Source organism: Cervus elaphus, chromosome 29, assembly GCF_910594005.1.
Source record: "Cervus elaphus chromosome 29, mCerEla1.1, whole genome shotgun sequence".
NCBI classification, from domain to species: Eukaryota; Metazoa; Chordata; class Mammalia; order Artiodactyla; family Cervidae; genus Cervus; species Cervus elaphus.
In genome coordinates, this window is record NC_057843.1 from 51,183,024 (window position 1) to 51,196,951 (window position 13,928).

At 34.3% G+C, this 13,928-nt stretch overlaps 1 protein-coding gene across 3 annotated transcripts in view; it reads left to right on the forward strand.

Annotated features, from left to right (window-relative positions):
• VPS13A (vacuolar protein sorting 13 homolog A) overlaps nt 1-13,928 on the forward strand; it is a 268,740-nt gene that overhangs the window by 183,849 nt on the left and 70,963 nt on the right. For all 3 annotated transcript variants that reach the window (XM_043890712.1, XM_043890713.1, XM_043890714.1), the window contains exons 46-51: nt 4,134-4,237; nt 6,864-7,146; nt 7,663-8,058; nt 8,478-8,582; nt 8,702-8,848; nt 13,672-13,800. In XM_043890712.1, the coding sequence (XP_043746647.1) occupies nt 4,134-4,237; nt 6,864-7,146; nt 7,663-8,058; nt 8,478-8,582; nt 8,702-8,848; nt 13,672-13,800 (1,164 nt within the window). The remainder of the gene's footprint in view (nt 1-4,133; nt 4,238-6,863; nt 7,147-7,662; nt 8,059-8,477; nt 8,583-8,701; nt 8,849-13,671; nt 13,801-13,928) is intronic.

Below are 13,928 nucleotides of genomic sequence, written 5' to 3' on the forward strand. Positions count from 1 at the left end.
CCCACTTTGTTCTTTTTCAAAGTAGTTTTGGCTAGTTAAGTCCTTTCCACGTCCATTTAAATTTTAGACTTGAGTTTTTAGTTTTTATTTAGAAACTTTTATGAAATTAGCATTTTTAATAATTTTTTACTTTTTTTCTTGTTAGTATAAGTACATTTTGTTTTTGTATTAACTAGTATTATGCAGTCTTAGTGGATAATTTTTTTCTAGTAGCTTTTTTCTAGATGTATAGATAGTTGCGATGCCTGCAGATAAAAACATTTTTCCTCTTCCTTTCCAATCTGGGTGTTTATTGTCTTATTTTATTTTGTTTAGTTTATTGTACTAGGTAGAATCTCCAATAAAATTTGAATAGAAATTATGAAAGTGGATGTTTTTGTCTTATTCCCAATCTTAGGGGAAAAGTATTTGGTCTTTCACCATTGAGTGTGTTTTGAGTTGTAGCTTTTTTTGTTCATGATCCTAGTTTACTGAGAGTTTTTATCAAAAATGAATGTTGGATTTTGTCAGAAGATTTTCTGTCTTTACTGAGAGGATTTAAAAAAAATTTTTTTGGCACATTATTTATTTTTTTAAATTGAAGGATAATTGCTTTACAGAATTTTGTGGTTTTCTGTCACACATCAACAAGAATCAGCTACACCCATGTCCCCTCCCTCCTCAGCCTCCCTCCCATCTCCCACACCGCCCCACCGTCTAGAGTCTCACAGAGCCCCTGTTTGGGTTCCCTGGGCCATACAGCTCATTCCCGTTGGCTGTCTGTTTTACATATGGCATTGTAAATTTCCCTGTTACTACAGAAAGAATCTTTTTAAAAAAATTGTTAATACAATGAATTACCATTGATTGTTTTTTAATTACTGTATTTGATAATGATTGACCGTTAATGTTAAATCAACCCTGCATTCCCAGGATAAATCTCATTTGCTCATGAAGTATTAACCTTCATGAAGTACTGTTTGATTGATTTGCTAAATTCATGTTTAGAATTTTTATATTCTTGAGGTGTATTTGTTTAGAGTTTTCTGGTAGTGTTTTTCTTATGTTAAGTTTTTAAACCACAGTTTCACTCTAAAAGCTATTCATATTATCTATCACTTTTTGAGTGAGCTCTTCTAGTGATTCATGAAATTTGTCAATGAAGTATTTTTGCTTTGACTTCACTTTTATGTTTTAAGTTATTTTCACTGGTTGTAGTAATTTAGATTGACAGTTATTTTTTCCATAGAATGTCATTCCACTGTCAACTATATTACGTTGTTTCTGACCAGAGTGTGCTCTCTGCTCTTTTATGAAATGTGTGATTTTATTTTTATGTAATTGTATGATTTTTTTCCCTTTATTACTAGTTTGAAGCAGTTTAGTTGTGATGAATCTTAGTCCAGTTTGTTTCATATTTTTTTGTACTTGAATTTATGGATTTATAGTTTTCATCAACTTTAAAAAAAAATTTTGCCATTGTTTATTCAAAAATTTTATTTCTGTCTTCCCCTTCTTGTCTTCATGGTCCACAGCAGGTTTGTACTGATATTAGAGTGTTTAAACTTATGCTCTCTAATGCTCTGTTCACTTTTTCTTTCAGCTTTCCACAACCTCTGATTTGATGTTAAGTTTCTATTGTTGTCTTTAAGTTTACATTTCTTTTCAATGTCTCATCTGTCTTAATCTCATCCAGTGTATTTTTATGTCTAGAAGTTTAATTTGCATTTTTATTTACAATTTCCATGTCTTTTTATATATCTTTAATCTTTCCCCTAACTTTTGAATATATCAAGTATAGTTATATAAGTGTTTTAATATTCTTGTCTACTAATTTGATCATGAGTATCATTTCTGATTTGTTTCATTTTATTAATTTCTATTTTTATGGGTTATTTTTAAATTTTTATGTGTCTAATAATTTTTTTTCTGGATGCTTAATGTTGTAAATTTTACTTTGTCAGGTTCTTTAGATGTCTTTGTATTCCTTTATGTATTCTTGAATTTAATTCTTCAATACAGTTATGTGAGTTGGAAAGTGATCCTCCCAATGCTTGTTTAAAAATGTTTTAGGTGAGGCTCAAGCAGTCTGTAGTCTAGGGCTCATTTTGCCATGCTGATGAAGGATAGAACCAATATCCTTTGTACTAAACAAGATTTTGCCACTTTGGTTGGTGAGAAAAGGAATTATGCATGAACAGCAGAGATTGTTCTGCCTCCCCCTTTCAAATGGATCTTTACCGAGCCTTACTTAGTGTACTCGTGGGCATATGCCAGATGCCCCTGAACTCTTAAAGTCTCAGGAGTTCCTTCCCTACAGCTCTACCTCTCCATGTAGCTATCTCCTCTCTCATATAATGTGCTGTTAGGTTAAGCCTATTGGCTCTCCCACATTCTTATCTCTCTCTCTTCTACTCAGACTGGGCTCTGTTTGATTTCTTCTCTGCACAGTAATCTGGAACTCTTACCACCTAGTAAAGATAGTAAGATGGGGTGACAGGATGGGGAGACAGTCTTAGGGCTTATCTTGGTAGGATTTTTCTCTTCCTTTCCTTCTTTTTCTTCCTTCCTCCCTTCCCCCACCCCCAGTCTTTCTTTCCTGTGCTCTTTGTCCACTGTTTAAAAGTGATTACTTCATCTGTATTTTTTAACACCCTGTGTTTTGTTTGTTTACTAGTATATTAGGAGGTTATATCTAGCCTATATTGTTCCATTGGGGCTGAAAGCAGAGATTCTTTCTCTTCTATTTGATTTACAATAATATGTAATGTTAGTATGTCACTCAGTCACGTCTGACTCTTTGTGACCCCATGGACTGTAACCCAGTGGCCTGCTGTGTCCATGGGCTTCTCCAGCCAAGGATACTGGAGTGAGTTGCCATTTCCTCCTCCAGGGGATCTTCTGACCTGGGGATCAAACCCGGGTCTCTTGCATTGCAAGCAGATTCTTTACTGTCTGAGCCACCAGGGAAGCCCCAATATATAAGCATTTAATTTTGATATATATGTACAGTTTGAAGATGTTAGGCATGAAATTTGCTCATATATCACGTTTCATATCTCTGGTAACATTCGCCAGTTTGGTGTTAAGTTGCTTACTCCTGTCTGACTCTGCAACCTCATGGACTAGCTCATGAGGCTCATCTGTTCATGGGATTTCCCAGGCAAGAATACTGGAGTGGGTTGCCATTTCCTCCTCCAGGGAATCTTCCTGACCCAGGGAGTGGATCGGTGTTCCCTGCATTGCAGGCAGACTCTTTACCATCTGAGCCACCAGGGAAGCATTTCATTTTCAATGAACTGTATTAAAGATGATGTTAGGCTGCTCTCAGTATTGTTGACTACTTTTTAATTTTATTAAATAGTAAAATATTAATGTTTAATTTCTTATAGGTACTTTCATAGAAATGAAAATATATTTCTCTTCTTTCAAATAAGTAAGCTTATCTAGAAATAAAATATAATGTAGTTAACTAAGTTTATGTATTTATCAATTCTTAATTTGCACTCAGCATATTTTATATATTGATATAATTTTTAAAATATGAAGATTTTAGTAAGATATAGAAATAATATAAGAAAATAGTGTTACTAACCAATGTGTTTTTATCTGTCCCAAAGACAAATACAAGTAGAATTGTATCTGATAATGTGTATTAATCAAAATAATGTTAATCATTTATATCACTGTTGTATGCACCTCATTGGATGAGATACTCTTTACATACTTTTTCATTCAATGCGTAGCATATAACAGTGATGTAAAAAGTAGACATTTGCCAGACAGTGGCTTTTTTGCACTGTAATCATATAGGCATCTGAAACTTTGATGTCATATTTTTCTTATTAATTTTTTCTACTGTATTTGTCTAAGGGAAAAGTTATTCCTGTATCACAGTCAAGAAGATGTTATCTTATTTTTTTCTAGGATTTTTTAAAGTTTTGTTTTTGAAATTCCCTTTCTCTAAAACTGTAGAAACTTTCCTTTTTATTTTTTAACGTGGATATTTGCATGTTTGAATTGTTTTTCTAATTTATATGAGGAAAATAAATATTGCCTGATAATTCCTTTGTTGTGATATTTAGATGGAATATTTTGTATATGTCTTTAGAGTCTTAGATTAATGATACTAAATGTTATTTTTCCTTTCCCAGATTAGAAATCATTTTTCAATACCACTTTCTGTTTATGGAGGAGACACGTTATTGGGAACGGCTTCACCTGGAAGTGAATTTAACATACCATTAGCATATTATCGGTAATTTTGTTTTCTTTATCTTTTTGTTTGCCCTGTGGTCTATTATAGACATTTTAGTTTATGATTTGGTAGTAATATCTATCTTTAAGTTATCAAACTGTGATCAAATTTATTTTGTTAATATCACATCTCTTAATTTATTTAAGTTTCGGCATTCCTAAAATTTTTAAAGTAATAATATTTAACTTAATGTGCGTAACATATAAATTATCTTTACTTTTCCTAAATACAGATTGCATGCTTGCAATATTATCAGAGTCATAGTCATGTATACTCATGATTTTTAACAAATTTCTAACTGAACATGATTGGTGCCTTCTAGATTTTATTATACTATTATAAAGTGATTTTTGCTTTTCAAGTGTTTTATACTTAATTTTTTAGAAATTTCTTTAGAAAATGTGAAATATTTTGTCTTTTTATCTACGTGCTCATGCTCAGTTGCTAAATCATGTCCAACTCTTTGCAACCCCATAGACTGCAGCCCTCCAGGCTTCTCTGTCCATGGAATTTTCCAGACAAGAATACTGGAATGGGTTGCCATTTCCTTCTCCTGGGGATTTTCCTGACCCAGGGATCAAACCCATGTCTCCTGCTTGGCAGGAGGATTCTTTATCACTGAGCCACCTGGGAAGCTTTTATCTGCCTATTTATCTATTAATTGCTCATTGATAGAATTGTAATGTAAATAGAGCTATACAGTTCATTCTTGAACACTATATGTGACCCTCATGCAGTCAAATATCCACATTCAGCGGTCCCTCAGTATTCAGTTCTTGTCACTCAAAACCTCTTGCTGATTATCTGTCTCTCATGTTTTCTCTTTATTTCTTAAACTTTAACTTTGCATATTTCTCTAATCCAGCTCTGTCCTTCAGAAAGAAAGTTTTTGAGGAAAATTGTCACCTCTGCAAAATACTCTGCGGCCAGTCTAGAAAGAGCTAACTATCGCTTCATATGCTCGGTCTGCAGTGTACAATTGTCTTGTTTTTTGGTACCTATAGTTATCTTATAACCAGTAGTTACCTTTTAACGTTACATTTCCCATGTGATTGATATCTCTTTAAGAGGAAAGACTGACTAACTTGTGCATTTTCAGTTTTGCCTTCTCACTGGTGGTAATGGGTCCAATAAATGTCTTGATAAACTGGATGTGAGTGTATTGGCATTAGTTTAATGTAGAGACAATTAAGCTTTTATTTTTAAGTGTTAGAAGTAAGAGTGAAAAAAAGAATGAAATACAGAGAATGTAGAAGTAAAAATGGCTAAATCTGTAACTGATTTGACAGGTAACTCTATGGTTCTAAGGAGGGGAGTGGTGGTAAAAGAGTTTAATATTATTTTATAGTCCAGAGTGCCAGTAGCTGAAAGTTCTTGAAAAAAAAGACACACAGAGAGATGGATATGGAGACTTCATAGTTCAGTCTAGCACATTTAAGGCACCATCAGGCATCATTGCAGAATATGTATTAGACATGTAAAATTTGGGGGATGGAGCTTAAGAAAATAATGATAGCTAGAGATAGTATTGACAGTTGTCACACATTAAGGGATGGTGTCACAGTCACACTAATTATAGTTTTACAAGTATAGAAACATTTCAGTGTTTATACTTGGATACACTTTAGACTTAAAAAATTTATTAAACCCAAGTACAGTTGCAATGTAAACAAAGAATGTGATGTTTAAGTATAAGATTCAATCATAAGTGAAGTGAAGTCGCTCAGTCGTGTCCAACTCTTTGCGACCCCATCAACTCTAGCCTACCAGTCTTCTCCGTCCATGGGATTTTCCAGGCAAGAGTACTGGAGTGGGTTGCCATTTCCTTCTCCAGGAGATCTTTCCGACCCAGGGATTGAACCCAGGTCTTCCACATTGCAGGCAGACACTTTACTCTCTGAGCCACCAGGGAAGCCACCAATCATATGTGACATCCAATACTTTATATCAATATCTTCTTGCAATCACTGCAATAACTTCTGCAGTGCTGTCCAACATTTCAGTACAGGTAAAGTGTTAGGTGCTTAGTCATGTCCGACTCTTTGCGACCCCATGGCCTATAGCCCGCCAGGCTCCTCTGTCCATGGGATTCTGCAGGCAAGTATACTGGAGTGGGTTGCCAGTTCTTACTCCTGCTCAGTGAAGTTAAGTATCTATTGAAAGCCTTCATTTGATTAACCTTGAAAAGCTGGTGATTAATTTTTCGATAGAAATATATTTTTGGTTCATGAACTCAGTCATGGTACGTACTTGGGACCATATATCCAGGAAAGCCAACTTCTTTTAAGTGTGTAAGTCACATCTGTAGGTGTGTGTGTTGCATATATGACCTGTATGATAATGTATTTTCTGCAAGAAAGCAGTTATGAGCTTGTAAACATACTTTTAAGACAGCAGGTTTGTAAAAGAAAAAGACACTCTCCTTTTGAAAGCCAAATAACTTCATTATTTTACAGAGAGTTAAAATGCAAATATGTATCTGTATATCTGCCTTACCTATCTCTAAGAATGTGAAAATATAAAAATTTATTACAGTAATATGGAGAAAGATAACTTCACTGTTCTAAAGCTGCAACCAAATAATTTATGTTTTCTTTTAAAGCATTTTGTTTAATCTTTTATGTAGATCACTACTTTCTCTGAAGCCAGAAGATGCAGACTATCAAGTGTGTGAAGGAATTGACTTTGAAGAAATGATAAAACAAGATGGTACTTCTTTCAAGAAGAAATGTAGACCTATAAACCCGTCCAAGAAGCCATTTATCATTAATATAGTCCCAGAAAAAGATAATTTGACATATATGTCAGTGTATTCAGAAGATCGTTGGGACTTACCATACATAATACATTTGTGGCCACCTATTCTACTCCGAAATCTTCTTCCTTACAAAATTGCTTATTACATAGAGGTATCCTGGTATTTTTTAATGCCTTCTTGTCTTTGATTTTGTAGCTTTAGTTATTTAAAATTCTGAGTAATAAAGCAGTGTTTTAAAATTCTAATAAAAATTTTAGTACTGGTGAACAAACAGTATAGATTTTCTTCAAATGAAAATGTTTCAATGATGATATATAAAAGATTAAAAAATTTTTTCCATTCATTTACCTCAGAACTATGGTTACTAAGTTGGATATAATTTATATGTACAATTATGATATGCCATTTTAAAAATCATGAAAGTACTAGATACTCCATTTTAAAAATCATGAAAGTACTAGATACTCCTATAGAAAATTTTAGAAAATAGAGGTGGATTGTCTGTAATCACATTATCTGAAGGTAGCACTTCTGATGAAGTCTTTTGACTTTTTCTGACAGAAGTATTTAAAAAATATTTTGTATAGCATTCAAAATCATTAAGTAGAATATTTTAGCATATTATTCTGAAGCATTAAAAATTGACTGTATTTTTTTTTTATTATAGGGGATTGAACATAGAGTTTTTACTCTACATGAAGGCCGTTCAGCCCAGCTTTGTACTGTACAGGTGGATAAAGCCAGGCTACATTTAAAATTACTTGACTATCTTAATCATGATTGGAAAAGTGAATATCATATAAAACCTAATCAACAAGATATTAATTTCATCAGTTTTACTTGTGTTACAGAAATAGAAAAGACTGATTTAGATATTGCTGTCCATGTGACTTATAATACTGGCCAGACTATTATGGCATTTCATAGTCCTTATTGGATGGTTAATAAAACTGGTCGAATGTTACAGTATAAAGCAGATGGAATTCATCGAAAGCATCCACCTAATTATAAAAAGCCAGTTCTCTTTTCATTTCAGCCAAAGCACTTTTTCAATAACAATAAGGTATGTGAAGTTTTTTTTAACTTTCATTCTTCTTTAGCTACTATCACTCATTTTTAAAAATGTTTGTTTTGAAAAATAAAATATGAAGCAGGTAGAAATAACATTTGTGAAATATTTGAGGTTAGAAAGATTGGAATTTAGTATTGGAAAAGTTTTAGTGCATTAATAATATAACATTAGTAGTAGTAATAGTAATGTTAGTCGCTCAGTCATTTCCGACTCTTTGTGACCCCATGGACTGTGGCCCGCCAGGCTCCTCTCTCCATGGAATTCTCCAGGCAAGAATACTGGAGTGGATTGCCATTCCCTTCTCCAGAATATAACATTAGTTTAGGCTAAAAAGCAAAAAAATATATCAACTTAGGTAGGAACTTTTAAAGGTACCTAGATACTAATATATTTGAAATATTTTTTTCTAGGTTCAGCTTATGGTAACTGATAGTGAATTGTCAGATCAATTTTCAATTGATACAGTTGGTAGTCATGGAGCTGTTAAATGTAAAGGCCCAAAAATGGAATATCAAGTGAGTTCATTCTGTGCTCATCTGGAAACTTTTATTTAAGCTCTGTTAAGTACTTAGTTTTCATAAGAATGTTATGATAATGTAATAGTTTTTGAAATGTTACTTTTTTTTCCCCATAGGTTGGTGTCACTATAGACCTTAGCAGTTTTAACATTACCAGAATTGTCACATTTACCCCCTTTTTTTTGATTAAAAACAAAAGCAAATATCATATATCAGTGGCTGAAGAGGGAAATGATAAGTGGCTCACTCTTGATTTGGAGCAGGTGGGTAAATGAATTTCAAAAATATACCTTTTTCGATTTTTGTTTTTTCTTGAAGTTGGATACCTGAAATCACCATGTAGTGTTTTATCCATCCACCCCCACCTCCCAATTTTGTTTCAGTTCCATGAACATTTCGAGTATTTATTTGTACCAGAATAAACAAAATAAATGATTTATTTAATTATTTAAGCCTGAATATTGTCATCTAGGAATGCATTGCTTTGTGAAAGAGGCTGACACTAACTAGATGGGGTTAAATATAGCAGTAGAAGATGGGATAAAGTATCAATACAGCAAACTGATGAAGATAAATTGGTAAATTTATTCTCTTCAGGAAGATTTTAGAAATGCCTTTATAAAGTAGATTAAGCTAATTACTTTAAAAAGACAGTAGTGTCTTAGGAATGAGATTTTGATTCTGCTCTATCTGTAGTTGTTAGGTGTGTGGATAAGAGCTTTCTGAAAGACTACCTGAAGTTAATAGAATATTTTACTTCTGAAGAAATTTTGTTCAAAGTATGTTATGATTATAAGAGAAGTATTTGCTATTTTTATTCATTTGAAGCTCTCCTCTATAATCATTCATTATTCTTGAGTTACATCCTTTAGCATTTCCTTTTGAGCTTGTTGGTGGTAAATATCATCAGTTTCTGTTTATCCATAAAAGTTTTAATCATCATCTTTCCTTTATGATAATTTTTCTTGATAATTCCTTTTTTTTTTCAACATGTTGTAGCATTTACTATATTCTGGGTTCCATTTTTGTTGAAAATTCTGCTGTGATTCTGTCATTTCTTTGGAAGTTATCTTTTTCTCTCCTGCCTTCGTGGAGTTCTCTTTGTCTTTGTTCTGCAGTCTTACAGCTATTTATCTGCATGTGGGTTCTTTTTCTGTATCCTGCTTGAGATACTTTATTCCTAGGTCTATAGATTATTTCACACCTTCTGTAAAATTTGCAGTGATTATGTTTTTAAATACTGCCATTCTTAAATACTCCTGTTTCTTCCTTCTGGATCTTTGATCAAATTTATTCTAGACCACTTGGGTTCGATCCCTGGGTTGGGAAGATCCCCTGGAGAAGGGAAGGGCTACCCACTCCAGTATTTTGGCCTGGAGAATTCCATGGGCTGAATAGTCCTTGGGGTCGTAAAGAGTCGGACACGACTGAGCGACTTTCACTTTCACTTTCACTTTATATTCTCTCTTCCATATATCTTACTATTTTTTTTTTACATTTTCTATCTGTATAACTCTTTCCCTTATTTTGGGTAAATTCTGCCTATGTGTAGTTTTCATAATTTACACTTTTTACTGTATATATCATACAGTGTGTCTGTATGTATGCTATTTGAACCTTCAACTGAGTTTTTTATTTGAATAATTATATTTTTCATTTTTAGAAGTTGTATCTTTTTTCATGTTTGCCTGTTAATTTATTTTTTCAACAAATATTTATTGTGTACTCTTTATGTGCCATATTTTACCAAGACCACAAGTCCCTGTCCTGTATAGTTTACATTTCAATGGGAGCTTGGGGGAACCATTAAATTGATAATGCCATAGTCAATTAGTAAAATACATAGTATATTTAAAGGTGACAAGTCTAATAGAGAAAAAGGAAGTAAGGCAGGCTAAGAGGTATTTTGAGTTCTAATACGCAAGGAGTGGGCTGTAATTTTACATAATGTGGTCAAGGATAAGAGTTGTAGAGGTCACATTTGAACAGATGTGGAAAAAATGTGCAGGGCTTCCCAGGTGGCACAGTGGTAAAGAATCTGTCTGCTAATGCAGGAGACATAAGGGATGCAACTTCGATCCCTGGGTTGGAAAGATTCCTTGGAGTAGGAAATGGCAACCCACTCCAGTATTCTTGAGAGGAAAATTTCATGGAGAGAGGAGCCTGGCAGGCTATAGTCCATAGGGTCTCAAAGAGTCAGCCATGACTGAGCACACACATACTAAAGAAAATGTGAGAGGTACGCTTGTCAAGAGCTTCCAGCTCGGCTGCCAGATACAGAAATAACTGATTAAGTTCAGTTCAGGTCAGTTGCTCAGTTGTGTCCTGACTCTCTGCGACCCCATGAACCGCAGCATGCCAGGCCTCCCTGTCCATCACCAACTGCTGGAGTTTACCCAAACCCATGTCCATTGAGTCGGTGATGCCATCCAACCATCTCATTATATGTCGTCCCCTTCTCCTCCTGCCCTCAGTCTTTTTCAGCATCAGAGTCTTTTCTAATGAATCAGTTTTTCACATCAGGTGGCCAAAGCATCAGTCTTTCCAATGAATATTCACGACTGATTTAGGATGGACTAGTTTGATCTCCTTGGCAGTCCACGGGACTCTCAAGGGTCTTCTCCAGCACCACAGTTCAAAAGCATCAATTCTTTGGTGCTCAGCTTTCTTTATAGTCCAACTCTCACATCCATACATGACTACTGGAAAAACCATAGATTTGACTATGTGGACCTTTGTCGGCAAAGTAATGTCTCTGCCTTTTAATATACTGTCTAGGTTTGTCTTAGCTTTTCTTCCAAGGAGCAAGTGTTTTTTAATTTCATGGCTGCAGTCACCATCTGCAGTGATTTTGGAGCCCAAGAAAATAAATTGCTGAACCCCTCAGCAATGTGGATATCTGGGGAAAGAGCTTTAAAGACAAAGGATCGCTCAGGGTCAATGATCTAAAGTAAGAGAGTATTTGGCATGGGGATAGCAAAAGAGGCCAGTATTAGTGGAGAGGGAAAAGTAGGAGAGAACAAGACTTACCAGTGATAAAAAGTATTTCTGTAGAACTTTGAGACCTATTACAAGGATTTTAACTTTTGCTCTGCGTGAAATGGAGAGGGCTGTTGGAGGGTTTGAACACTGATTAAACACAGTAAGTAGGCTTTCAGCAAATATTTGTTGAATGAATATATGAATTTTTTTGGCAAATGTTTCGTGTGTGCTCATTTGAGTCCATGGATTCTTGGTTTGTTGGATGTCGTGCATGTGTGCATGCTAAGGTGTTTGATTCAGTCATGCCCAACTCGTTGTAAACCTATGGACTGTAGCCTGCCAGGCTCCTCTGTATGGAATTCTTCAGGCAAGAATACTGGAGTGGGTTGCCATGCCCTCCTCCAGGGGATCTTCCTGACCCAGGGATCAAATCTGTGTCTTTTACATCTCCTGCCTTGGCAGGCAAGTTCTTTACCACACAGAACTTTCCATATATCTAGATGCTAAGATTATAATTACAGCTTTGTTTTACTTTATATATTTTTTAGGTATATCTTTTTCCATACTTTCATTTACAGTAGTTTTATGTCTTGACTTATATGTCAGTTGCAGATAAGACTATTAGCTCTTCTGTTTTTATTTATTTATTTATTTATTTATTTTTTTGCTCTTCTGTTTTTAAAAACTTAATCTATAGCATCTGTCTTCTAATAGTTTCTGTTTACAGTAATTGCAATTACAAACATAACAGCTTATTATTTTTTACTTTACTTTCTCTTTTGTCAATTTCAGCTTTTCTTAAGATAAATTTCTGTTGCTAGTTTAAAATCTTCGCATTTTAATTTTGGCTTACAGTAGTGAACCTTAACATGCAATTTATGGTTATTAGCTATATTGATTTGTTAAACTTATATATATTTTTTCCACTATAAAAGACAAGTATTTTGGTACTTTCTCTAGTCTCAGGAGGTCGAGCCCAAAACTTTGAAAAGGTATAGCATATATTACTAAACATAAAAACATACATTTTAAAGCCAAGTCTACCAGGAAGTAGCAAGGCTTGGGGGTTTTCAGAGAGCACGTAATTTTTAGTCTTGTTAGTTCCTCCTGGGAAATATGCTTGGCTTAGTATTGTTACTGTTTTGAGTTTCCCAGGTAAGTTTCCCAGATGACTTTCCCAGATAAGTGTTGCAAGAAGCCCTGAATGGGAATTTTCTCAGCCTCTTACAGCCTTAACCATGTCCCATGTCTAGTTCCATTAATTATTTTTTATGACTGAATAAAACTGACTTTAACAAGCTAAGGCACTTGGCACTAACATCAAGGTTCTGCTACATTGCCCTCAGGTCATATGGTGACGATCTCATAGGTCTCATTGAATTATGTGGTTACCAGCCTGGTCGGAGCCTATCACACTGAGACTTGGTTTACATAATAGTTTGCAGACAAGGCTAGGTCTCCGTTTCCTGTTCTTGTAGCTGTTTTGTTTCCAGCTCCTGTTGTCTTCTTTGTAGGTGCATTAACTCCTCCTATTCTGTTAGTTTGGCTTCCAGATCACTGATATTCAGGTTGTTTCTTAAGATTTTGAGCCTATTTTCTACTCTGCTCTAAGACTTTAGATACTTCTCTTGATTTTTGTTTTTGTTTTATCCTTATTTGACTTCCAAGACTCTGGATTTAGTAGTTGTCCTGACTCAACATTTGTGTGTACTTTGACTACTGCTTAAATTACTGGTACCCACAACCCAATTGTGATTTTTTTGTAATAGAACATTCCCCTATTTTAAACTGATCACTTTGGCTCAGTTTACTTACTTTTCAGTCTGACTCTAGCTCTGGACCACATTAACATCTTTTCACAGCACTCTAATTATTTTAGCTTGTCAACTAACTGCCCATTACTGTTTGTGTTCCAAGTGCCCACAAGTGGCGCCGCATCTCAAAATCAACAGTTTATAGCTAAGCAGTACAGTAACCAGAGTAGTGTTGACAGAGGTTTATTTAAAACTATTTTAAGTTTACTCTGATGGGTTTATTAAAATGATAAAGGTCTTCATGGTGAAATCATTTTTTAAAAAATAAGTATGTATAATATGTGTTTTAGTGTATCCCCTTTTGGCCTGAGGATGCTTCTAATAAACTTCTTATTCAAGTTGAAAGAAGTGAAAGCCCTCCCCAAAAGATACATTTTAATAAGCAAGAAAGTTGTATTTTACTGCGTCTAGACAATGAGGTAAGTATTTTTTGTGTGTGTGTGATTAGAGAAGCTAATATATACTTAATAATTTTGTAATAGTGATTTTTGTTTGTTTTACCAAAAATGAATGAATGTTTCTCTTTGCAAAGGGGAAAAAGTTCTAA